Here is a 24,854-nt window from a genome sequence, read left to right on the forward strand (position 1 = left end):
CAGAACTCTGCCACAGTCTGGAGAACAGGTATGTAAGATAAGCCACAAAAAAGTTTTTGCCAGGAAGATATAGCAAATAAAAATCACCTGCTTCAGCTCTATTTTTGGAAGAGTTCCCAAAAAAGTAAATATGAAAGAATGAACTTTAACCTATTAGATAAAGATTTCTAGTGTAAAGACATTTTTTAGCCCAGAACATTTCCAGTACAACCCTCCGCCTACATTTTGGAGCATACATGGGGAACGTGTACTGGCATTATATTAGTTATGTATTTTGCAACTAAGCACATGGACAGGGCAAAGGTTAGCAACAAAAAGGTGGAGGTTAGCTTGTGGTCACGCACTGTTCACTGGGCTTTGCTTCGATTTATTTTTGATCATAGATCTGTGTCACTTTAAACAATCACTGTAGATTCAACAGACAGAAGGGTCAGCTCAGCGCTGGAATTCAGTCTACCGTAATCACAGTAAGCATATGTATGCATGGATAGTGATCAGTGTCTTAAGCCAGGTTGTCTTACTTTTTTAATGAATATGCTAAATGTCGTCTGAGGACCCCAAACCTCTAGCTGTGACTGATAACTAATTTTTTGAGAGTAGCTTAGATAAAATAAAGGTTTGTCCAAAACATACTGTTCAGCCCTGTGAAAGCTGATAAGTGTTTTAGCAGTAAACCATGTGGGTTTTCTAAAACTGTAGTGAGATATTTGCTCCTGTGGCCATTATATAGAGCCTTACTTTACTTGTTGTCCTTAAATCTATTTTAAATTATGCAGAAAGTTTGGCTTTGTCTTTGGAGAGATTTAGATCACAAACGAGATCATTCAGCTTTGCTTGTGTCAGGTCTCTGGTTCTGAATCTTCATCAGCCAAGTAGTCAGGATCAGATGATTCGGGGTTGTAACTGGCTGCAACTCCAGCGCATTCCTCAGCACCTTCTACAGAAGCAAGTCCATCATGTGGCGGTACCTGAATTGGCAATGAAACATCATGGGGAACATGCTTAATTGCAGAATCGAAGCTGGGATATACAATTTTGTGCTTAGTTTTACCTGAGAATCCACTTTTGTTGACGCAGCAAAAATAGCAGTCGATCGGGATTGCAAATGGCATTGTTGCTTTACGCTGATTTATCCAGTCACGCAGTCCATTGGAACATTGGGTACAGATGACATGTGGAGCCCGAGATTTATCCTGGTCACCAAGTGGACAGCTGAAATATAATTTGTATATCTTTTTAAGTTCTGTGGTAATTTGGCGACGTTGTGCTTTCGTTGTGAATGAACCACACACGTAACAGAAACTGTCTGGATCATTAGGGCAATTTCTAGGCATGATGACAAATGAAATCATTCGCAGTTAGTGCGGTCTCTAACCTTAAAAAAAGAAAACTGTTGTTAAATGTTGTAACATGTTAAGGCTATTAATAACGAATTTCGCACAATAAATAATTAGCTGCATCACAAAAACTAGACGTGCTAGAGAAAAACTAAACACAGATTTGAAATCCGCATCAAAAATACTACATAGCCCACATAAAATATCTCTGATGAAAATGACATGTTGACTGTTTGTGATCAGGATAATCACGTTGAAGGCTCCAGCAGTAGTCTGCCATCATGTGTCTATCCCATCTGCCCTGATACCTTTCTTCCATCACCTTTATATCTTGATGGCTATGGAGATAGTGTACCTTTATGCTCATAGTAGCACTCAAAGTTTTAAAGTTTAAAAGCAAAATTTGTACCAGTTCTTTATAATTTTGTGCTTTATGGTTACCCAAGAAGTTCTTGACAACCATGACATAGCTGTGCCAGGCAGAAGCTTCAGTATCAGTCATGTAACTTGTGAAATTTGAATCATTTATCAGTTTCCAAATCTGGGATCCATCAAAGCTTTTAATTTTTCAGTACTCAATCTGGGGAATAATCTACAAATGTATTTGAAGCAATCACTGTCCTTGTTCAGAGCTCTAACAAATTGTTTCATTAATCCCAACTTTATGTAGTGGAGGGAGAATGATTTTTTCTTTGTCAACCAATGGCTCATTAATGGTGTTCACTGCACCTTTTTTCATGTTTTCCCTTGGAGGCCATGTCACTTTTTTCCAGTGATCCTGCTTTACTCTACTATCCCACAAGCAGATGAAACATGGGTACTTTGTGTATCCACTTTGCTGTCCATGTAGGAAGTTCACTATTTTTAAATCAACACATATGGACCATTAGTGTTCATGATAGCAAAACTTTTGTAAGACCATTTTGATATTTTCATATTCTTCTTTAGGTTTTGTTGAGTGACCAATTGGAATTGATGCATAGCAGTTGCCATTATGCAGTAAAACAGATTTCAAATGAGTGGAACTGTCTATGAAAAGCCGCCAGTCTTGTGTTCGGTATTCTGGTACTCCCATATGGGCTAGTAGTCCAGGGATGTTACAACAGGAAACAAAGTCCCCATCTTCACTGATATATGGTAGGAGTGTCACCTCTCTTGTCCTATAAACTGTTATTTTAACTTCCGGTCTCAGACAGTTCTTTTCTTTTAGCCTGAATCCTGAAGGTCACATATTAAATCATTGAGCTCTTCGTGGGAGAACTGCTGGTTTGATGGAACTTTTTTCTTCATATTCACTTCCACTGCTAACTCTTGGATTACACTCCAAACCCTGTATATCCTGATACAGGAATATCAGGGAGTGTACTGAGCAATGGTATGGGAACATCAACACCATGCGGCACAGGTCGTCTTGCTGAATCCAAGTTAGGGTACTCCCACTTGTTTTCCTTGTAACAAATGAAATATTTTATATTCACAGTACAGAAATAACAATCATTATGATGATTTTTGGGCTCTCGCCATACCATAGGTACACCAAATTTTAAACTTTTCAGTTTTTCAGTTTTCCTTTTCTCCACTGACGTAGACACTCTACACAAGTTTGCATACCATATGGGGAGCCCAATACTTATCTTGGTCCCCCCGTTTACTACCAAAATATGCAAGATATGATTGTTTCAAAAAATTCTGTAATGTTTCTCTGTGTTTGCTGAGAATATTCACCACAAATGTAGAAAAATACATTAGGGCCATTTAAACAACTTCTTGAAGAGCTCATATTTCCGTAAAAAAAAAAGAAAATGAATGAATACAAAGAAGGCTAAGTTTCAAGAAAATAATGCTACATTTAATATATAAAATGCAAAACATCGGTGTAAATAAAGATTGATAATAATATGCTGTGTTAACATTTGTTGTTGGTAAAATCGTTTATTCTGATTCCTGTATCAGACTGTATCATCCTGAACTAGAGACAATTCAATGAAACCAATGTCATTTCTGGATTCAGCAGACCTGAAATACACTAAATATATTAAAAAAAAACCCTTTAGAAGTGTATTTTTTTTTTTTTTTTGAGCTGTGTAATGTATTGTTTAAATTAAACACAGGGTGTACCATCCATAGCCTGCTTTCGGAAAAAAAAACAGGGATAAGCATATAAAGGGGAAAAATTATGTAGCTTTAAACCTGAATTGATGGTGGAGTGTTGGACAAGATTACCAAAATGGGACAACTCTCCACTGCCTGGTGGAGCCCCGGCAGAGTCCACGGGGGAATTAGTCTAAATGGAGTAAACAGTAGTGTGTCAAGTGGAAGGATTTGTTCTTATTTTTCACAATGCACAGTCTATTGAATTGACAGCTAATTCTCTATGCACTTCAGTTTAGTGTTTCTGCCGCTGTCAGGTGAAATCTAGCGCTGCATTAATATGCCAGGTAATGCGCCTAGCTAAAATTGCCTGTGAAGGTCACTGCTATTACACAGCAAAGTATTGATACCAAGTCTTAGGCATGACAGCCAACTAACATTTTAAGCAGGAGAGGTCAGCAATGACCATCCAATAGTAATACAATTTTTTTGTAATAAGTTTCCATCAAATGAAAGTATACATTTATCACATTTGTTGTGGCAAAAAAATAAAACAGGGAGGAGGCTTTATGTTGTTAACAACAGAGTGTTTCTTACTATTTACCAACTTTATTTGAATTAGCTGTAATGTTTGATTTCCTATTAATTGCCCCTGATCCATACTGATATTTATAATAATTTAAGTCATTCCTGTTTCAGGCTTTCGCCACATCAGAAGAACATCACTCCACTTGTGATATATTTATTTTTTGTCAAGTTAACACACAATTCAAAAATGAAGGGCAGCTCAGAAGACGTGTCCAAAAATATAGTGCAGCTGAAGAGGGAGATGTCACTTCTTCACGCAGTAAGCATGGTTGTTGGGAACACAATTGGAGCAGGAATCTTTGTTTCACCAAAGGGAGTTCTTATGTACGCTGGTTCTTATGGATTGTCACTTATTATCTGGGTGCTGGGAGGAATATTTTCAGTAATTGGATCTCTCTGCTATGCTGAACTGGGAACAACAATTACCAAGTCAGGTGGAAGCTACATATATATTAAGGAGTCATTTGGTGGATTTGTAGCTTTTTTATATCTATGGACCAACGTGTTAATAATCCTTCCTGCAAGTGAAGCTATTCTAGCTGTGACATTTTCACAGTACATCATTCAGCCATTCTTTCCTACTTGTACTCCTCCTCAGTCTGCAGTGTTCCTGCTCTCTGCAGTATGTGTGGGTGAGTATCTCAGTGTTCTATTACTATTCATAGAGCTACACTATATTTGATACCATGAATAATGGTGCCAATCTTTGCTGAGTACCATGCACATTTTTGTTACTGAATCAAGTGAACATTCCAGGTAATATTTACAAACCAAAACTGATGGCTTTTACTCATATTTTTGTGACCATGCAACTACTTACAATAAAATCAATGATCCAGTCCATTATGGGCAGACAAATGGCTCTCCATCATAATGCCCAAGGCAATGGGCATTGTCCAATGTGCAAAAATGTAATTGTTTCAATATTACTGCTACTCTGGAGTGCCCACTTTTCTTGGTATGCCTGCATTTTTATCTGAAGTGTAATGACAAGCTATACCTTGGTTGATCTGCCATCTTTCTTTACATCCCTGGCAATACCTACACCTTGCAAATAAATTGTAATAATATATCTTGTAACCATACCAATATACCACTTTAATGTCAATGTCATTGACAAATGTCAATATCCGATCTCAGCATGGTATGGTTTGGTTCTGGTAAGGCATGTACCTGGAGATCAGCAGAAAAGGTCAGTCTTTGGCCCCATGTAGCTTCTTCAATGGAGCCTTATAGTATAAAGAGTAGCACAATCAATATCTTTAGATGGCTCTTTCATATCAGTGTTTAGTGTTCAAATTTGAAAATGTATATCTTTCAGTTTCCTTCTTCACCTGTAAAGCTAATTGAGAAATATTTGTATATTGTCCAACAACTAATCGTATCCACAATTTTGGTAAATGCAGCTGCAGAGTCCACTTTTTAACATAATATACAAAAGTTTTAGTTACTAGTTTGGCAGGTGTTCCCATGTCTCATCCTAGGCAATGTCAGGTACACAATTTTGAGAATTTTAGCTAAAAATCACAGCAGGCTAAGGATATACCTATACCAAATAGGATATAACAAATGCCTAGGATACAACAGAATTGTTTCCCCCCTGACAAAACAGTAAAAGAGACTGCTTTTGTTTCTGGCTGCATATTCCTTGGTGGAGGTATGAGTCCATTTGTGGCATGTCTACATCTGTGCTACTTAGAAATATCAGGGCTGAAAAATATTACAGTTGGCACTCATAGGCTATAGAGAGTAACTGCATGTTACTATCCATAGTTACCCATATATATATATTATGCATAAATATGCCCATCGTAAGAGCTGGGTGCTCCATCCATCAAAACTCACCACGTCGAGCAAGCCAGTTTAACAGGACAAGGGTAAACTGGTCACTAAACCATTCTTGCATCATCATTAGAGCACCTGGGTGAGTGCGTATTGTTTTGTTTTGACCCAATTACTCTTTGACAACTTTCTCTCATCAAGCCTATGTGAATTTCCTGAGGCATACACATTGGTCCTGATTTAATAAAGCTCTACAAGGCTGGAGGGGGTACACTTTTATTAGTGAAGCTGAGGGATCCAGAAAACCTGGAATGTATCTGGTCCAGGGTTGAAAACATTTGTTAGCAAATTAATTTAATTATAATTTAAAAAGAATCCACCCAGATTCACTGATGAAAGTATATCCTCCCCAGCCTTGGAAAACTTGGAGAAACAAATCAGGCCCATTATATTCTACAAGCAATTGATCAATGATATTAGCTGAAACATTTTTAATTCATTAAACTAACTAAAGTTTAGTTAATAATTTATCTTGCAAGGTGTATCATTGTTAATAGTTTGTTATAGAACATATATATATATATATATATATATATATATTATTTTCATTAATTTTCTTTTCTCCTACTTTTTTCAACTTCGTTTATGTATCTACTTTTCTTTTTTCCACTTCTTTTTTCCCTATACTTTTTGTGTCTAAATTGCCTTCTACATAAGCTGGTCTTGAGACTCTAATATTTTATGTGAAACCTACTGCAGACTTCTGACAACCTTAGGTAAAACCAGATAGGTAAAATCAGATGGCCCACAGTTGTTCCAGCAATTTAAACATTGGCTTATTTGGGCTTTTTTTAAATAGCAAGATATTAATGAGTTACATAATATTTGTTTTTACATCAGAAAGCAAACAGCTAGTATCAATACCACATAATAAATGTTTTACTAGGAATAGTCAGTAATGTAATTTAATGTTCTACTCTAGATGAAAAAAAAAAAACTATTGTTCTTGGTAGGAGTAAAATGTCAAATGTTTGGGACAATTGTAATTTATTACAACATTTGTCACCTTTAACATCTGGTTGAGAAACTGTGGTGCTTTTCATAGCTTCCTTTGCAGGTCATGCTCACAGACACTCCAAATTGGACTCAATCCATTATATACAAAACACTCTGCCCCTGTTCATCTCTTTGCCATGCTGATTACACTGACCTGACATTAAAGTAACTGTTCAAAGAGTTCACCGACTAAGCTCAGGAGTTTGTAATCAGAAAGGCAGACAGATAACCAAGAGCAAAGTTTTTTATACGAATTGCATTCAGAAGATATATATATATATATATATATATATATATATATATATATATATATATATATATATATATATATATATATATATATATATATATATATATATATATATATATATATATTATAACAATATAAGTCAAAGCCAAAGCAGTCAGAGTTATTTGCCAAGTAGGAAAGTCAATGGAGACAGCAAGAAAGACCATAGACAGATACCAGATCACAAAGTTTATGAAGATGATTTTACAGCAACAGCTCACAGCCTTCCAGAAATTGTATAGTGCACATGGCATCTATGCTTAGTAAATGAACATGCACCACTAAGTAAATTGGATAATCAGTATATAAACAGCTTAGTGAGTCGCTATCCTATGTCAATTTATAATAAATATATTATGAGGAAATTCAAGTTCACTTTTCTATGTTTACTGGTTTCCAAGATATAATGTCAATACTAATTTGATGATTGTGTTATAGTATTGTTAACAGCAGTGAATTGTGCAAAAGTGAAATGGGGAGCCTGGCTTCAAGTACTATCCACATTTGGCAAAGTCTTAGCCTTGATTATCATCATCATCACAGGAATTGTACGACTATGCCAGGGTAAGTGTGATCATTTATAATGAATTGCAAACTTCAAGATAAGACATTCAAAAGCTTTGATGACTGCTAAAATTAGAATCCATAATTGGTATCAGTATTCTGCAAACGCAGTTGTTTTTTAAGAAACCTTGTGTTTGACAATGCTAGTGTTCAAGCCATTATTCAGTTACTTAAAATAGAACTAAATGAAAATAAAAAAAATAAAAAAATCACACTTACCTTAAATTTTGCAGATCCCTCAATTCCGCTGGAGATGTCCACCCTTTCATGTAAAGCAAAAATTTTAGTTTAGGTCCACTTTAAGTTTCAATTGTTTCTTCTCTGAAACATATACAGGTTGACAATCGAAAACCCCTCCATCGATAATCCGGATCCTTCAGTTTCCCGGCATTTTTTTCGGATCACATTATCAATACAGGGACCGCAGTACACTGTTTGGCCACTAATGTTTTGGCGCTGTTCTGCAGAAACACTTGCTTGCTAAACTAAATACACGTTGAGACGTCCCTGCTGCCTGCTCCCTGGAACTGTGCCAGATATCCGCGGGTACTGTGAGAGGAAGGCTGGCCTGTGTGTGGAGATAAAAATTTAAAAAAAAAACGGAATTTTTAAAAATCTGACACTCCACAGGTCCGGAGGTTGACGGATTTTTGAATGTCAACCTGTATTTGACTTTACACAAGTGATCCACTCATGAATGCATGCCCGTCAACATTTTTTGTCAGGCATAGTGGTGCTTAACTTACATTTTCATCCAGTTGGATTCTTCCTAATCTTTGTATTGCTGAAAGCTGAAAATAAAGCTTAACTCCAAATACGTAAATACACAAAAAAAAATTCAAATATGAAACTGCCAAAGTACAGCCAGGCACAGATTGTGCTGGGGGACAGGGAGGCATTTGCACCCTAGCTCTCATTTTTCCAAGTTCCATTCTCATGCTGAGTATTTGAAGTTTCATGTTTTTAGCAGCACCAATGGTTGCAGGATGCTGTCTTTACATAATATCCTATTATCCTCAGTGGACGAGTGATTTCACAGGGCTTTCATCTGCTTCCAAATCTCTGCAAGCACTTTTAGGCAGCTTCTGTCATGGTACACCTTCTCTATGACAGGTATGCTTATCCCCAATGGGGTTCCTCAATAGTAATGAGCAAGAAGGCCTCTGGCAGTCTTGCGAAAATTTCCTCAAACTTCCGATGGTAAATTACAGGATGATTCCCACGGCTGCATTAATTGATGAGCACAGCCGCGGTACTCAAACTGACGTGGGAATCATCCTGTGATCCCGTTCCTCTGATTGGCTGAGGAAAGGTAAACCCTGATGACAGCTCAAGCGTCATCAGGATTTTCCTTTCCTCAGCCAATCACAGAGCACTAGAGGTGATGCATGGGGGGCCTTCTCCTCATTTAACCTCCAGTGCCCGGGGATTGCACACTGACAGAAGGATTCCCACGGATGTGCCCATGAATGGATGCAGCCGTGGGAATCATCACAGAATGATTTACACAGCTGCATTTTTTCATGAGCACAGCCGCGGGACACCTGTGTACTTGAACAGAGAATCTCTATCCAAGAACACATAGTTCTGGTAGGGCTGCAAGAGCAATCAGGGGAGCAAAGCTGTCAGCTCCGCTCCCCTGATCACTCTTGCAGGTCCCGAAAAATTTGAATTCGACAGCCAAATTCACAAGGCCATTCTTGCTTACATGTTCGGTAAGTGAGAAAGGCCCGATTCGCAGCAAGAGCGAATTTACAAATTTCGCTTGCTCATCCCTATTCCTCAAATCTTTTTTGTGATGTGATTCTAAGTTTTGTTTGCATTAGCAAACCCTACAGAACAGGGGACACTACAGAGGAACTTACAAATTTGGGACATGGGAAACTTCTGCACATTTCAGGGACACTGGAAATCTAAGTATACTACAGGGGACATGAGGGACTGGAAATTACGACACACTACTGGAGATTTGGAAGATTGACAGTTTGGGTGCAGTAGAACGATGGGGAACTCCACTGTTAGAACTAGAAACCTGGAACAAAATAAAGGGGCACAGAGTAGAAGAAAGTAGCAAAATAATACATACTATGGAAGCTATTTAAAAGATAGCACACACTACTAAGGGGACTATAGGGCAACTCTAGATCATATGGTCTGTGACATTGTAAGTTATAGAATAAGAAACTACAGAATCTATTGTTTTAGTCAGACAGACTTTTCTGGGAATGGGAGGGTTTGCAGTGTGTACCCATTATGCCGCACTAACTAAAAAAAGCAAATTATTGAAAATGTGATTTAAAGAAATGGATGCCCCATGTAAATACTGTGGATAAACTCCATACTGTAGAAAAATATTTCTAAAAACATTATTTAAACCCATAAAATCCCCCCTTAAAAAACATCACAAATAAAAGTGTAAAAAGAAAAAAAAAATAAAGTTATGGGACAACTTATTGGTATGTTTCCTGTGTTATAACTTTAAATACTTTGTACCTTTTTTTGTTGTGACAATTCAATTTGTTTTGTTAATACAATATCTTGGTTATGCAATTTACTTTTAGGAAACACGTATTACTTGGAAAAATCATTTGAAGGCTCAAATCTGAACATAGGCTCATTAACTATGGCTTTCTATTCAGCACTGTATTCTTTTTCTGGATGGGACTGCATTAATTTTGTAACGGACGAAATGAAAAATGTTAAGAGGTATTGTTTCTACATCTCTCCTTATACAAATTATTTTATGTTTAATATGATCACTATTAAATTTCAGTTTTGAGATGTTTCTGATATACTGATATGTCTCTAGGGGGCTCAGTTAGTGATAAGGGATAGTTGAGTGATTTTTGTGAACTTGCTTTTTTTTCAAAACTGTATTTTTGTAAGTGGAGAAAAATGTGTGGTAATAAGTCAATTTTTGCCATGCCACGGATTTCTGTTAGGAAATTGTGTTTTTACAGGCCCTTCCAACTTATTCAGTCAATAGCAAAGCCCCAATACATGGTACTGTTCTTGCAGTTTCTCCTTACCCCGTAAAACTACAAGATCTTCTATTTTCATTCAGCTATGACATCTTCCCTGTGGCCCCACTGATACCCTAGCCTCACCCCAAACATTTTACATGAATATATATACCTAATGACAAAATAATAATAATGAGTAAAATTAAGGCATTTTGCAAATAACTGAAAAAGTCAGGCTTTTGTTAAAAATACTTTACCATGGGACATATTTTAGTAGAATACCCAGAGAACACAATTCATTTGCTTGAATATGACTTTCAAAAATCTGGATGCACAGAACTGACCTTCACCTAATTTTGATGCAAGTGGATCAACATAAAACTAATTTATTTTAGGTCTCTTACATTAAACTTAATCCACTGTTGCTTACCTATTCATAATTAGATGTTGTAGTAGCCAATGTAAAAGTAAGGTCCCTACAGTCACTTGACTATACAGGCAAGCCAGGTAAAATACTGAAATGTACCACAAGATGGCACCCATGACTAAATGTTACCCTATATTAACTTAACCACCTGGGCGTGTCAAGACACATCTAGACTTTTTTTTAACCTCCTGGGCGTTACACTGATGTCTAGATTTCTGTACCAAAAGAGGTACACTGTTTTTCATGAATTTTTTTTTTTTTAAATTGTAGACCTGTAACCCACAGAAATATGTCCAAACAAGGGTCTAGTAGATATCATGAATATAAAAAAAGTTTGAAACACACAATCATGTAAAAAAAAAAATTTACTCTTAATAAAATTAAATAAAAAACACAAAATTCATCTTAAACAAGAATACATAAATAAATAAAAAATACTGATAATTCGGTATACTGTATAGTAATATATTTTTCTAAAACACCTCCCTAGTGTGGTAAATTTTAAAACAGGGTCCAACGTCACATACCTATAGACAAAACCACATAAATATATTTTGTATTATTTTGTATTGGATTGGATACTGGACTTTGTATTGAATCCAATACAAAATATTTAAATGTCCCGCTACGACCCCCGTCGACGGGCGCACGCACAGACATCATCAGGAATCGCCGAGGGACTCATACGCGAACGCCAGGTATTCTAATTCTTTCCAAACTTCCATGCAAAAAATTTAACACTTTTTGCATGGAAGTTTGGAAAGAATTAGAATTAGAAATTTATTTTAGATTGTGGGCTATAATTCACCGAATTACTCAATAATTACTTATAATTCACCTAATTACCGCATAACTCACCGAAATATGTCCAAAATTTTATAAATTTATTAATAAAAATTTTTTTTATAGAACATAAAAAAAAAAAATCTTTAAAAAAAAATAGTGTATAATGTAATGTATATGTACAGTACCCTATATAATATATATATAATACAATTATATATATATTATATAAAGATTTCTTTGTATTGGACTCAATACAGCTTTTTTGTATTGAGTTCAATGCAAAGGATTTGAATTTCCCGCCCTGCCTCCCGCACCGACGCATGCAGCGACGTCACCGGGAAACCCCGGACATCATCACTGCACTCGCCGGGAGAACACAGAAGAGAGAGGACGTGTCTGGAGGAGCTGCGGGGACCGGGTGAGTATTTTCTTACACTTGTAATCCGATTGTCATACAATGTATGACAATCGGATTGCAATACAACGTTTGTTAACCATCTGAAAAAAGTACGGGTTTAACGCTTTTTGCAAGTGTTATTACCCCGTACCAAGGTCGGGTTTACCGGCCAGGTGGTTAATCAGTCAAAGTTATTATGACCTCATGTAAATTTTACATTGGGCCAGATTTATTAAAGCTCTCCAAGGCTTCAGAGGATACACTTTCATCAGTGAAGCTAGGTGATCCAGCAAACCTGGAATGGATTTCTTAAAAATCATTTGCTATTTGTTAGCAAATGTTTTAAATTCTGGACAAGATCCATTCCAGGTTTGCTGGATCACCCAGTTTCACTGATAAAAGTGTATCCTCTCCAGCTTTGGAGAGCTTTAATAAATCAGGCCCATTATATTCAAACTGGGAACTGCACAAAGATTAATAAAATGCAGTAACCCTTTTACAATGGTAGTTAATTTAGGAAACGTTTGCCAATTTGGATCAGGGGTTTCTGCACTTCTAGATATAACAGCTCACAGATCTGTATATTTGTGTAACATATCTTACCAGCATGATATCTCACTGTCAAAAGCATTTTAACTGTTTTTCCTTAGAAATTTGCCACTATCAATGGTGATCTCTATGCCACTGGTCACAGTAATCTATGTCATGACAAACATTGCATACTACACAGAATTAGACATGGGCACCATCATGGACAGCAGTGCAGTGGCTGTGGTAAGATTTTACTTTTTCCAGTAACTTAGAGCTAATATTTTTTTTAAGCTCTAGGCTTTAGAATCAAACACATGAATATGTTTGTGTCATTGTATAGTTTGTTATTTAAAGTGAAAGTATAGTTTAAAAATATTAAAAAAATGTGAACAGGCAAGTTTGTTAGTTGTTATAGGCGATTTCCTTTCTTCAATAAAACATACACCTGCATGATGCCATCTTTTCTAAAAATGTACATTACGCTGCACATGCACAGTTCAGTGTACGATCCTTGTAAACCAGGCTACTGAGAATAAGTTAACTCTGCAAGCATTTGTTGCAGTTATGTCATTCCAGCCTGGCCCTTTCTGCAATAAATAACCTTCCTGCTTGCAGTTTTTTTTTCTTTAAAAGTTTGCTTTGCTTTTTCTTTAGACCTAAAATGTTAAAATATTATTTTAACACATTCCAATTGTGTAAATGTTTAATGTTGCATGGATATTATGTATTGAACACTTGTAACCAGCAGATGACTCTCTAGATGCAGAATTTTTTTACAAAGCTCACAGTGCCATCACAAGTTTTGTAAAAGTATAGAGAGGGCAAGGACACTGATGTACAGGGGCCTTAAAGTACATGTACAAGTACTCTCATTATAGGCTTTTTAAGAAATCAGACACTAACTTATAACATGGCAGAAGCAACCACTTACCTACTAACCTAAAATTATTAAAAGGAGGATGCCCAGACCCAGAGATGGGATGTAATGCAGTCTTATCACTACTATAAAGGTATTATACAGGCTGCAGGCAGAAGCTTTTACATGACTCTACAACACTGACCGTACCCCGAGTAACATCATTTTACATAGCAAACCAAGCTAATAGTAAACATATCATAGCTAAATGCAGTCAAAAACAACATAAATATAAGGACAATAACTGGGAGGGCAAGGGAAAAACAAGAACAACAAAGAGAATGGGGAGGGGGGGAGATGTGGACAAAAAGAAATAAGAGGGAAGTAACCTCATATTACTGCATTATGTAATAATATATACAGTAATTTGGTCCAAGTATGGTAAAAACGTGAATACCATTATGGTAGTCTGCGTAATACCAATGTTTATTGAGTTTAGTAGGGGGAATGAGCCATTGCATAGTTAACAGAAACAAAGAATAAATGAGACAAGACATAGGGGAAAAGTGGGAAAGGAAGAGGGAAGGAAAGTGGAGAAGGCTGGCTTGGGGAAGAGGGGTACACCTAATGTTCCTTTTTTAATACCCCTTTATTGACCCTCAAATTCTGTAGCAACCTGCAGTAGTACAAACTGTATAGGTAATATGTCCACTGATGTATCTACTTTAAAGAATGCACAACTACTAGATTCTCTGGAATGTAAAGTGAGATTGCCAGGTGAGAAACCAGAAAGAATGGCTACTTGAAGCTGATGCTGAATTGCACTACCCTTTAAGGTAGACCAAATTATTTTTGATGTATAGGACTTGGAACTACTAACATTATCTTCAAGGATTTGAAGGATCTTCAACCAAGCATATGGTACAATTGCTATCATAGGTTTAATTATATTGGAGAACAGATAACGCAATCTGCTTTCATTTTAAGTCATTATACTACTGCATACCACACATAGTCATTCATAAAATCCAGGTCATAGTATGCAGCCTGCAGTATTACTGAGCACATTTATAAAACACAGTGCTATAAAAAAAAAACAGTGGTATGATCTTGGTAGGGCTGTACCACTGCTAAAAAAAAGTCTCTTGAGCCTTTGTAATACAATATATCCTGCAACCATAATGCTAAAAATTTGTATTGGATTGCTTACTATAAGGTAATGAAAATATCCTTACTTGTTTGTGTATTCTATAGACATTTGCAGAGAGAGTCTTAGGATATATAAAGTGGTTTATCCCAATAGCAGTGGCTATATCGTGCTGCGGTGGATTAAACTCTGTAGTCATTTCAGGGTCCAGGTGAGAATAATAGTAACGTTTGCATTTTTGCACTTCTAATATTTTAAAATACATTTTGCACAATATCAGTGTTTATTAAAGACAACATTTCCTTTATTAAACATAGAGGCTTTCATTGCTGACTTTCTTAGCTTCAATACTGTAAGCGAATACCCCAGAATACATAAAATTGGAAGCAAAATTGAAACTTTGGGACTTTAAAAGCATATGTTGCTATTATTATGATAACATACAATTCTACAATATTAAAAACATAAAAAACACTTTATTTATAACACTTAAAACCTATAAAAGAAAGTTATGAAGTATCGCTGCATATCTATATCCCATGTGGTCTCTAAAAATATTCTACCGTACGTGTTTCGCGGAGTGCAGTCCGCTTCATCAGGATTATAGAGACACATATGATCATACAGAATCAGTGCGTTCACACAAGATGGAGAGGTTCTTTCATAGATTGGCAGCTCGGATAGACCAATGAGGACACAGCAGAAACACAGGGCACAAGGGGAAACAGCATCTAATCTGTATCCAGAAGTTAACTCAATGTGCCACAAATGTCAATTTAAATAATGAAGCAGTTCCTTCAAATTTTCCGCTGGTAGCGTGCTTGCTTACACTGCCTTTGCCTCCAACATTACATAGCAGTTAGTCATCTGAACATATTCCTCCATAGAGCAGAGTTCAATCCTGTATGCAGAATACATATGCAGATGAAAATGTCTGTCTTTAACTGAACATCTTGAACTGAAATGCTTGGTTTGTAAGAGACTGAAGGATTAGTATAACAACCAAGCAATTAGCATTTTCAAAAACAAGGCCTCCATATTTCACTTAGTAAAGGATTAATTTAGTTTAGTGAAGGAATATTATTTAGACAGTACTGTAAACCCTATTAAATTCCAATAACCATATCATGAATTTAGCTCTCTGATTGTATTTTTAATGGAACCCAAAGTACTATGTGTACTGGTAGCTGTCAGCCAGTATTATTTTATTCTTTACAAAAATGTTCAATCTGTTTATGCTTTAATTATTATTACATTTGCAACAGACAACTCTATCACTCATATTACAGTACATGGCAAGTTCCCTTTGCTATTGGGAAACAGAGAGCAGGTCCTTGCTGGTGCTGAGAGTTAAATCTTGGCAACGACTTCACTGGACAAAGGTCCGCCCTGCAAAAAATGACCTGATTATATTTATGTACAGTCTGTCTGCTGGCCCCAGCATCGTTAACTTGTAAACAGTTAAGCTGCGTACACACTTCCAATTTTTATCGTTCAAAATGAACGACGAACGAACGACGAACGATCGATTGGGCAAAAATCGTTCGTAAAAAAAGTAACCAACGACGCCGACGAACGAGGAAAGTCGTTGGAAATGAACGACCGGACCGGCGGATCGGATTGGACGACGATCGTTGACCATCGTTCATGTGTATGATCGTTCATTGATCGTCCATGGTCTGAGCATGCGTGATGAACGAACGTTCGTTCACTTCCTGTTGTGCACGTCACTCCCTGTATCGCTCAAACGATCGCATCTATTGTGTGTACAATATCTACGAACGATCGTGTCGTTATCTGTATGTACAGGATCGGTGCTATACGATCGTTCGCAGATATCGTGCAGGATCGTTCGTCGTTCCTTTAACAACGATAATAATTGGAAGTGTGTACGTAGCTTTAGTTTCTATGTGAAAGCTGAAAGCCTCCTTAAAATGTATGTGACAGCAAAATAGCATATGTAGTACATCTGTGCAACACATGCAGACTTTCCCATGTGTTATGCCTTTACATAGCCTTCAAGTACAAAAAATAACTGTTGATCTACTAGAAATTTTTTTGTGGGATATTAAGCCCTGTACTATGCCTCTACTGCACTTAAATCACAAAGAATGTTGTCTGTCCCACCCAGTTTTGCTGAACTACAGAAGACCTTCGCTACTCCTTCTTTCCATACCAGAGGGGACATTTGTAGTTCCCAGAGCAGATTAAAGAGGGACAATCAGACTTTGGGGAGAATATAGAAAAAGTTCACAGGACAGCTCTGGATTTCTAGCAATATCAATGCCTCCCAGCTGTTCTTCATTCAGAACCAAGTCCCCCTATACCTCCTTACTCCTTTGCTTTCCCTTTTTGGGTGCATAAATATCTAAAAAAAAAGTATTATTTAAACATTAAAAAAATCATTTTGCACCAAACTTCTCCCCCACCCTCTAAATATTATATTTGTTATTTCAGTTGTTCAGTTTTACTTAGACTTTAAAGGCTTAGCTTATTTTGTTCCTTCCCTATAATGACTATCCCTCTAAATCTATACCTATACCTGCATAAAATTGTGATCTTTAATACAGATTGCTCAATATTTTTTGCTCATATTATTATTTTATTTTAATTTCAGATTATTTTTTGTAGCATCAACAGAAGGACACCTTCCTGATTTTCTGTGTATGATTCACATCCATAGATATACTCCTATCCCTGCATTACTTTTTAATGTAAGATATAGTTTTTAAATATTATAAGCAATATACATTTACATGCACGTCTGTGACCCAAGAGCAGTGCTGCCTCTATGGGTTTCATGTTTTCTTGTTCAATGTTGCAACAATATAAGATCACAGTTTAAAATGATCAGCATATATATCTAGAATATATGTACAAATGTTGTATAATATCACTACATGCCTATTAAGCATCAAGACACATCTAGACTTTTTTTTTAATATTCTGCAAAAAAAATCCCCAAAATAAGCAAACAGCCTTTTATCTGCTTAGAAACAATTTTCAATAGGAGAGTAGTATCCAGCTATATTCAGCTATAACGGGAGAGACATGATGCAAGAAAAAAAAGGCAAGTCCCCCTTACATGCAGGTCAAAAAATAAACCATTTTATTTGCAAATGTATCAAATCTTTTGTGTTGAAGTTCAGAATTCTGCGTAGGTAGGGAAATTTTCAGATGAATGTCCTGTTCTCATTCAAACCACTACTTAAGTAGCCCCAAACTCTTTGTCACTTACTGTATTTTTTAAAATAATATAATTTTTTTCTTATGTTTTTTAAATACTAAAAAGCACAAGCACTATGACTTCAACAATTTGAAATTACATGTCCCCATTGAGATCTCTTCACTTCCTGATAAGTCATTATAATAAGAATGAGTAAAATCTCTAAAGATCTATACCAAATCTAAAAGAACCATACAAAAAAAAAAGAAACCTGATAGAGGTTATAACTATGCCTCATCAACTAAACAATATATTTTGGCTGGATTTGCCCTTTAAAGTGAATCCAAGTTAAATGTTTATTTATTTGGAATGGTGAACAGTTAAATTTTTATTGCAGTCTTGCCTTCCAAATTAGCGGTCACCAACTGGTGGTCCGCAAGAAGATTTTGGGGGTCCGTGGCTCTGGTCAGTGCACCCCCGAACAGGGTCAGGAGAAGGACCCCGCCAGGGGGACGCACCGGCCAGAGCCACAGACCACATCCCCCGAGCAGTTCCTAGGCTCAGGGAGGTGGGTGGGCTGTGTCCTTGCACACACAACCCACCTACTCTCCCATTGCAGGCTCAGATCTGCGAAAGCAGAGTGGGCAGGGTTATGATGTCACTTTGGGAAGGGTTCTTCCCCTTTTTACTGACAACTGCCTCCCCGCACATGCGTGGTCAGGAGTCGGTAATTTTAGTGGTCCACTGGACCAAAAAGGTTGGCGACCACTGCTCCAAATGACTCCTTCTAATTTTTTTTAGTAACAGTTGTCACAAAAAACAGAAAATACAGTAATATACAAAATTGGTATTAATGCAAAAAGTCATGGTGAATCATCCAATAGGGTCAAATGTTCAAAAGACAACTATCTAAAACAGGAACTTCACTTCCTTTAGCATGATTTTGTCTGATTTTCTGATGTACCTGCAAAATAGAAAAAAAGCTTTACAGCAAGGCACAACTGTCCATTCCCTGAGTTTTTTAGTGATCTGGTGATCTAAAATCCATAGTCTACCAGTATGAGATGACTCCCTGCCACACTTACTGCAGTCTCTTTGCGATATATTTATAGAAATCTTTTTATATCCTAAACTCAGCATTAAAACAAAAATTCTAATAGCTACCCATAACATTTAGACTTGCCCTGAAAGTTACATTATGAGTGACACATCAATCTGATATAGAGGAGAGAGTTGTATAGCTTGAAATGTGATGATAACATGGGATGAACTGCATGATATCTGGTAGCAGTATTTTACAGAATGTGTGAAAGAAGATAACATAAGTAGATATTCTACATCACTAAAGTCACTAAAGGGTTTAATTTTCTCCCTGGGAATATTCTTTAGGTAAACTGTATGTTAATATGCCATATTTTGTTTTATACTGTACAGGGGTTTATGTCTCTTATATTCCTTTGTGTGGAGGATGTATTTCAGCTCATTGATTATTACAGCTTTAGTTACTGGTTTTTCCAAGGCTTGGCAGTTGGAAGCCAAATTTATTTAAGAATAAAGAAGCCAGATCTTCCTAGACCTGTAAAGGTATGTATGAAATTGACATGTTTTACTTTGAAAACAATAAAACAATTTTAATAACAATAATAATGGTATAATAACAATAATACTTAAAAACAATAATTTATAGAATATCATAATTGTTTAACCACCTGGGCGTTACACTGATGTCTAGATTTCTGTTCCAAAAGCGTTACACTTTTTTTCATTAAATTTTTTTTTTTTTAAATTGTAGACCTGTAACTTACAGAAATATGTCCGAACAGGGTTCTAGTAGATATCATGAATAAAAAAATTTTTTGAAAAACACAATCATGTAAAAAAAAAAATACTTTTAATAAAATTAAATAAAAGACACAAAAATCAGCTTAAACAAGAATACATAAATAAATGAAAAATACTGAAAATGCGATAATTCGGTATACTGTATAGTAATATATTTTTCTAAAACACCTCCCTAGTGTCCGTCACATACCTATAGACAAAACCACATAAATATATTTTCTATTATTTTGTATTGGATTGGATGCAGGACTTTGTATTCAATCCAATACAAAATGAGAACAAAATTCAAACTCTCATTTTGTATTGGATTGAATACAAACTCCTGTATCCAATCCAATACAAAATGAGAGTTTGAATTTACCAATTACATACTTTGTATTTATTTTGAATTATTTTGTATTGGATTGGATACAGGAGTTTGTATTCAATCCAATTTGAATTTCCCGCACACGCGCCGACATCATCGCCGAGGGACACGCACATGCTACGGACGGAGAAGAAGAAGCCGGCCGGCTTCTTCTTCTCCGCCAGCCGGCTTCTTCTTCTCGGAGAAGGCACCCGACGCTGGTGGACGACGCTGGAGGACGACGCTGGAACACGACGATGGATGATCGCAGCGGGACCAGGTAAGTGATCGATAAACCCGAACTGTTCTCACTGTATTTTCATACAGTGAGTAAAGTTCGAGTTTATCGATAATTGTAATTTTTTTTAACCCGAACCAAGGTCGGGTTTATCGCTAGTGTGGTTAAATCACACACTAGCCCAACAGTATATGTATACTATGTATATATATATATATATATATATATATATGTTATATACATTCATATATAAATTAATATATACATACACACACACTTATTCCCCAGTTGGTATGGGGAATAATATGAGCCATTGCCCCTTTTTGTTGTACTGTACTGCAGATATGTTGGCACTTTATGTAAAAAAAATTATTAATTAATTAATTATTATTACAACCAAATGAGTTGCTTGGATGTGCAGATAAACATCTTTATCATTAGTCCAGCTAGACATAACTTATTGCTACAATGAATAGAATGCATTGAAAAGTTATGTAGAATTCAAAATCATGGATGCATTCTCTACACTTAATATAAAGTAAACTATTACATTAAATGTTTTTATTTAGGGTCCAAGTCCAGAGTGCACACCTTTGTATTACTAATACAAAAATAGGGGTTTATATATAATTTGGGTAGAAGTTAGGTGGATCGCAGAACAAAACAATACATAAATGTTGTCATCTCACCACCAAGGTAATATTAGATTAAGTTGAAATGTCTATGTTTGCTGGTTGTCCTGGAACCATATAGAATTCAAGGTGTATCACAAATCAAAGGTGTAAAAGCAAAATGTACAATCCCCAGGAATAGTTCTTGTTTTGGAAGTCATGACTGGAATATATTTCTGTTCAGGAACCCAAATGCTATGTATATTTGTTTGTTGCTTGACTTGTCTTTATGTATATAAAGACAAGTCAAGCAACAAACAAATGGAAACTTTAAACTAGGTAAATCCCACTCAGTTGTGGGTGGTATATGCAGTTTATATAATTATTCATCTAATTATATACCTAATGTTAGCCAAATATTTTATTGAAGCTTGCATCACAGTGGTGTAAATAGGTATAGGGGCAAAGTAAATAAATATATTATAGTTATTTGGAGTTACTGAAACCTACTAGAAAAATGAAGTTAAACACATGCATGTGAACATGCAACAAATGTTATATACCGTAAATCAAATTAAAACTATGAGGATATACACACCTCTAAATTTTCTATTTATTGAGATTCATCATATAGATCATATAAGATCAGAACTATATTATAGAGAATGTTTCCCATGTGTTGTATATATAATACAGCTATGAAAAGCTCTTTAAAAGTAAAGCTACTTACAATACTGTGCATGTCTATAGAACGTATTTTCATCAGTCAATTTAGCATATTAAAACCAAGACTCATTCTGCAACAGATAGGCCAATTATCAAAAGAGAACAGCAACCACAATAGAATACTGTATCTTCTAATAAAACAATGACTGAATATTGGACAAATTAACAGGCAAATTGTATTTGTAAACAGACCCCTATGTGTTTGTTTTTATTGATTTCTTTTCTTTGCAGCTGAGCTTGTTTTTCCCAGTGGTATATTGCTTATGCAGCGTGCTTCTGGTAGCTGTCCCCCTCTACAGTGATCTTTTGGATTCACTAGTTGGTGTTGCAGTAGTCTTTTCTGGGGCCCCTGTGTACTACCTGTGTATCCACCTTTCTTCTGAAAAACAACCAGCATTTTTGAAGAAAATATTAGGTAAGAATGTTACTTATGGTTACTAAATTTGTATCTGTATAGACTTGTTCTGTGAAAAGAAAAACGTGGAATGGATCCGGTCCATGATTAAAAACATTTGCTAACAAATAGCAAATGCCTTTTAGAAAATCCATTCCAGGTTTGCTGGATCACCCAGCTTCACTGATGAAAGTGTATCCTATCCACTTTCATAAATCAGGTCCATAGAATCTACAATGAGGATCAATTCAATTTTTGCTGGTGTTTTAGTATATGAAAAGAGGGAAACAAAAAATTTTGAACTCATTTATTTTGTGTTTGGGTTTATAACTGGCAATAGAATGTTCACATAGTGTATTTTAATAGACATACCACCTCAAATTACCCAAAGCAGTAGGGATGGTCTAGCTATATTCATTACACATTTCTGCATTAAATTATTGAATTTTTGTGTGAATTAGGCACATTTCCTCCTTGCTGGAGCCATAAAATAAATATAGTTAGAAAAACATTTTTTTTACCACCCACAAATTAAATAAAGAAAATAAGTCCCTTAATAAAGATTTGTCACCATGTTACCATGTACTCATTCCCAGCAATGTTAGGGGGGCTTACAGATTCCAATATTTCCCCCAGCTTCTACAACCATTTGAGAATTGGGTTGTGGGGATGAGGTCTTGCTCCTCAGCATGGCTTTACATTGTAAAGGGAGCATGGGGTCTGATATGAGCAAGAAAAGCAGGCACCGCTGACTATCTGTCCCACCCTGTTTCTGGGCAGCCAAACACCTTTGGGACTGGTAGAAGTAGAAGAAAAGGCACAAAATTCCTGACCTTCCCCTTTTTCTGGTCAGCCGGGTTCAATGCCTGGTAACATTTCATTTCATTTTTTTTTAAATATTATTAGTTAAAAAAATCAAAACTTAACAAAACTTACAGTTTTAAGACATTCTAAACATGTCATTTGTAGAATTTATGATTTTGTTACATTGTTTCCTGCAAGTGTCCTCACACTATACAACACAATAGGCCTTTCGAAGTCAATTTGGAAACAAATGAAAGTGTTACATTTAAAGGAATATGTATATAAAGGAAAATGTATAAATACCCCCCCCCCTTACATTTCATAACAATTTTAGTGACAACACTGTGTTTCAGGGCTTTGCAATTAACTACAATTAACACATAAACTGGCAAAAAAGGCTCAAATGTTTGCAAGAATATTTACAAATTTGTAAAAATAAATTTCTCAGTTTAGTTTATCCCATCTGGGCACTTGCTGTTTTTTCTCTCTTCCTAATACTGGCCTGGAACTTAAGTTTATACTTGTGCCTCTCTGTATCCAGGCATTCCAATGTCAGCTGAAGATAACTTGCATGATCCAGAGAATTATAAACTCTTGCTGCAGATGATCTATAGCCTGCAGTATTAAACAACAAAGACCTCAGTGAATGTAAATATTCACATGATATTAGAAATTACAAACTATTTGCACAAAGAAATCTATTTCTAATGACAAGGTATTTTTGCCAATGACAATAAATATATGTATTCTTTTATGTAGGTTTTATTTCTTCGTACACACAGAAGATATGCATGTGTTGTGCTACCCAGTCTACTGATGATGAAGAGAAGTATAAATAAGCAGATGTTGAAGCTGCCTAATGACTATAATTATGATTGAGTTTCCTTCAATTATATGCACATTTATCATTGCGGATATTTGCAATGGAGGATTCAAACAGGACTGTGATAATTTGTTTAAAAAGGATTTTGTACAGATATGACCTACTGGCAGCTCTCTCATATTGTTTTGTATAGCCTTCCATTTTTACCTGATTCTACTCTCTCTCCCCATTACCACCATCTGGAAGCATTGAAGAGCATTGTATTCTTCATTTTCACAGTTCACTAATGCAGCTCGCATGCTGTATGTGTTGTCCATTAACATTGCATTTCTGATGCTCATTTCTCTTGCAGTTTTTTTTATAAATCCTTTACTCATAAAATGAATGCATGATAACTGTTACAGCAATGACTATTACAAGTAAACACACGTTATGTTGTTGTCATTATTTTTGTTACACATGTGGGCAAGAAGCATGGAGAGAATGGGCAAATATGAGTAAAAGTGACTGCTAGCCAACAATTAAATTGAAAAAAAAACTTCATAAGGGCTACTTTATGCTTTAATCCCCCTAGAGTTTTAATTCTGTCAGTTTTTTGATGCAAAAAGTGATCCTAATTTTTTTCCATTGAAATTATTGTTTATATTGTGGACCTGTAATTCTTAGGATTACCTCCCCGGTATAATAATTATGTTTATTTATTATATTATAATCATAAATTATAGTATAATACATAATTATAAATAATTATTATTAAAAAATAATGAAATAATAGACAATAATGTAATCTTAAAATAAAATATAAAATTAGAAATGTATTTTTATTTCATGTTGTGTGGTGTTTTTATACTGTAAAAACCATTTAAAAGCAGATTACATTGTAATCTGCTTTTAAATTTCCTGCCCAGACACACCCCCAAGTACATCACCAATCACATCACCCGGAAGATGACACATCCTCCCAGGTAATGCGAGTGGGGATGTCCCGCCTGCCTCACCCCGATGCTGGAGCTGGTCTGCATCTCCAGGGAGATGCAAAGTACAATGCAGACCTTCTGCATTGTGCATCGCATCTTCCAGGAGATGCGAG

General features: G+C 35.9%; 1 protein-coding gene across 2 annotated transcripts; it reads left to right on the forward strand.

Annotated features, from left to right (window-relative positions):
• The first annotated feature begins 309 nt into the window (after positions 1-309).
• On the forward strand, positions 310-24,582 carry LOC140330961 (Y+L amino acid transporter 2-like). 2 transcript variants are annotated; one of them, XM_072411590.1, is made up of 10 exons: positions 310-467; positions 4,128-4,648; positions 7,582-7,707; positions 10,269-10,413; positions 12,931-13,054; positions 14,922-15,025; positions 17,432-17,528; positions 19,415-19,564; positions 21,975-22,158; positions 23,701-24,582. In XM_072411590.1, the coding sequence occupies exons 2-10, from the start codon at positions 4,204-4,206 to the stop codon at positions 23,778-23,780; spliced, it is 1,455 nt and encodes a 484-aa protein (XP_072267691.1). In that variant the 5' UTR covers positions 310-467; positions 4,128-4,203; the 3' UTR covers positions 23,781-24,582. The 2 variants fall into 2 exon arrangements, with proteins under 2 accessions (XP_072267691.1, XP_072267693.1); XM_072411592.1 differs by lacking the exon at positions 310-467 and adding an exon at positions 1,565-2,474.
• The last annotated feature ends 272 nt before the right edge of the window (positions 24,583-24,854 follow it).

The sequence above is a fragment of the Pyxicephalus adspersus genome, chromosome 5 (assembly GCF_032062135.1).
Source record: "Pyxicephalus adspersus chromosome 5, UCB_Pads_2.0, whole genome shotgun sequence".
NCBI classification, from domain to species: Eukaryota; Metazoa; Chordata; class Amphibia; order Anura; family Pyxicephalidae; genus Pyxicephalus; species Pyxicephalus adspersus.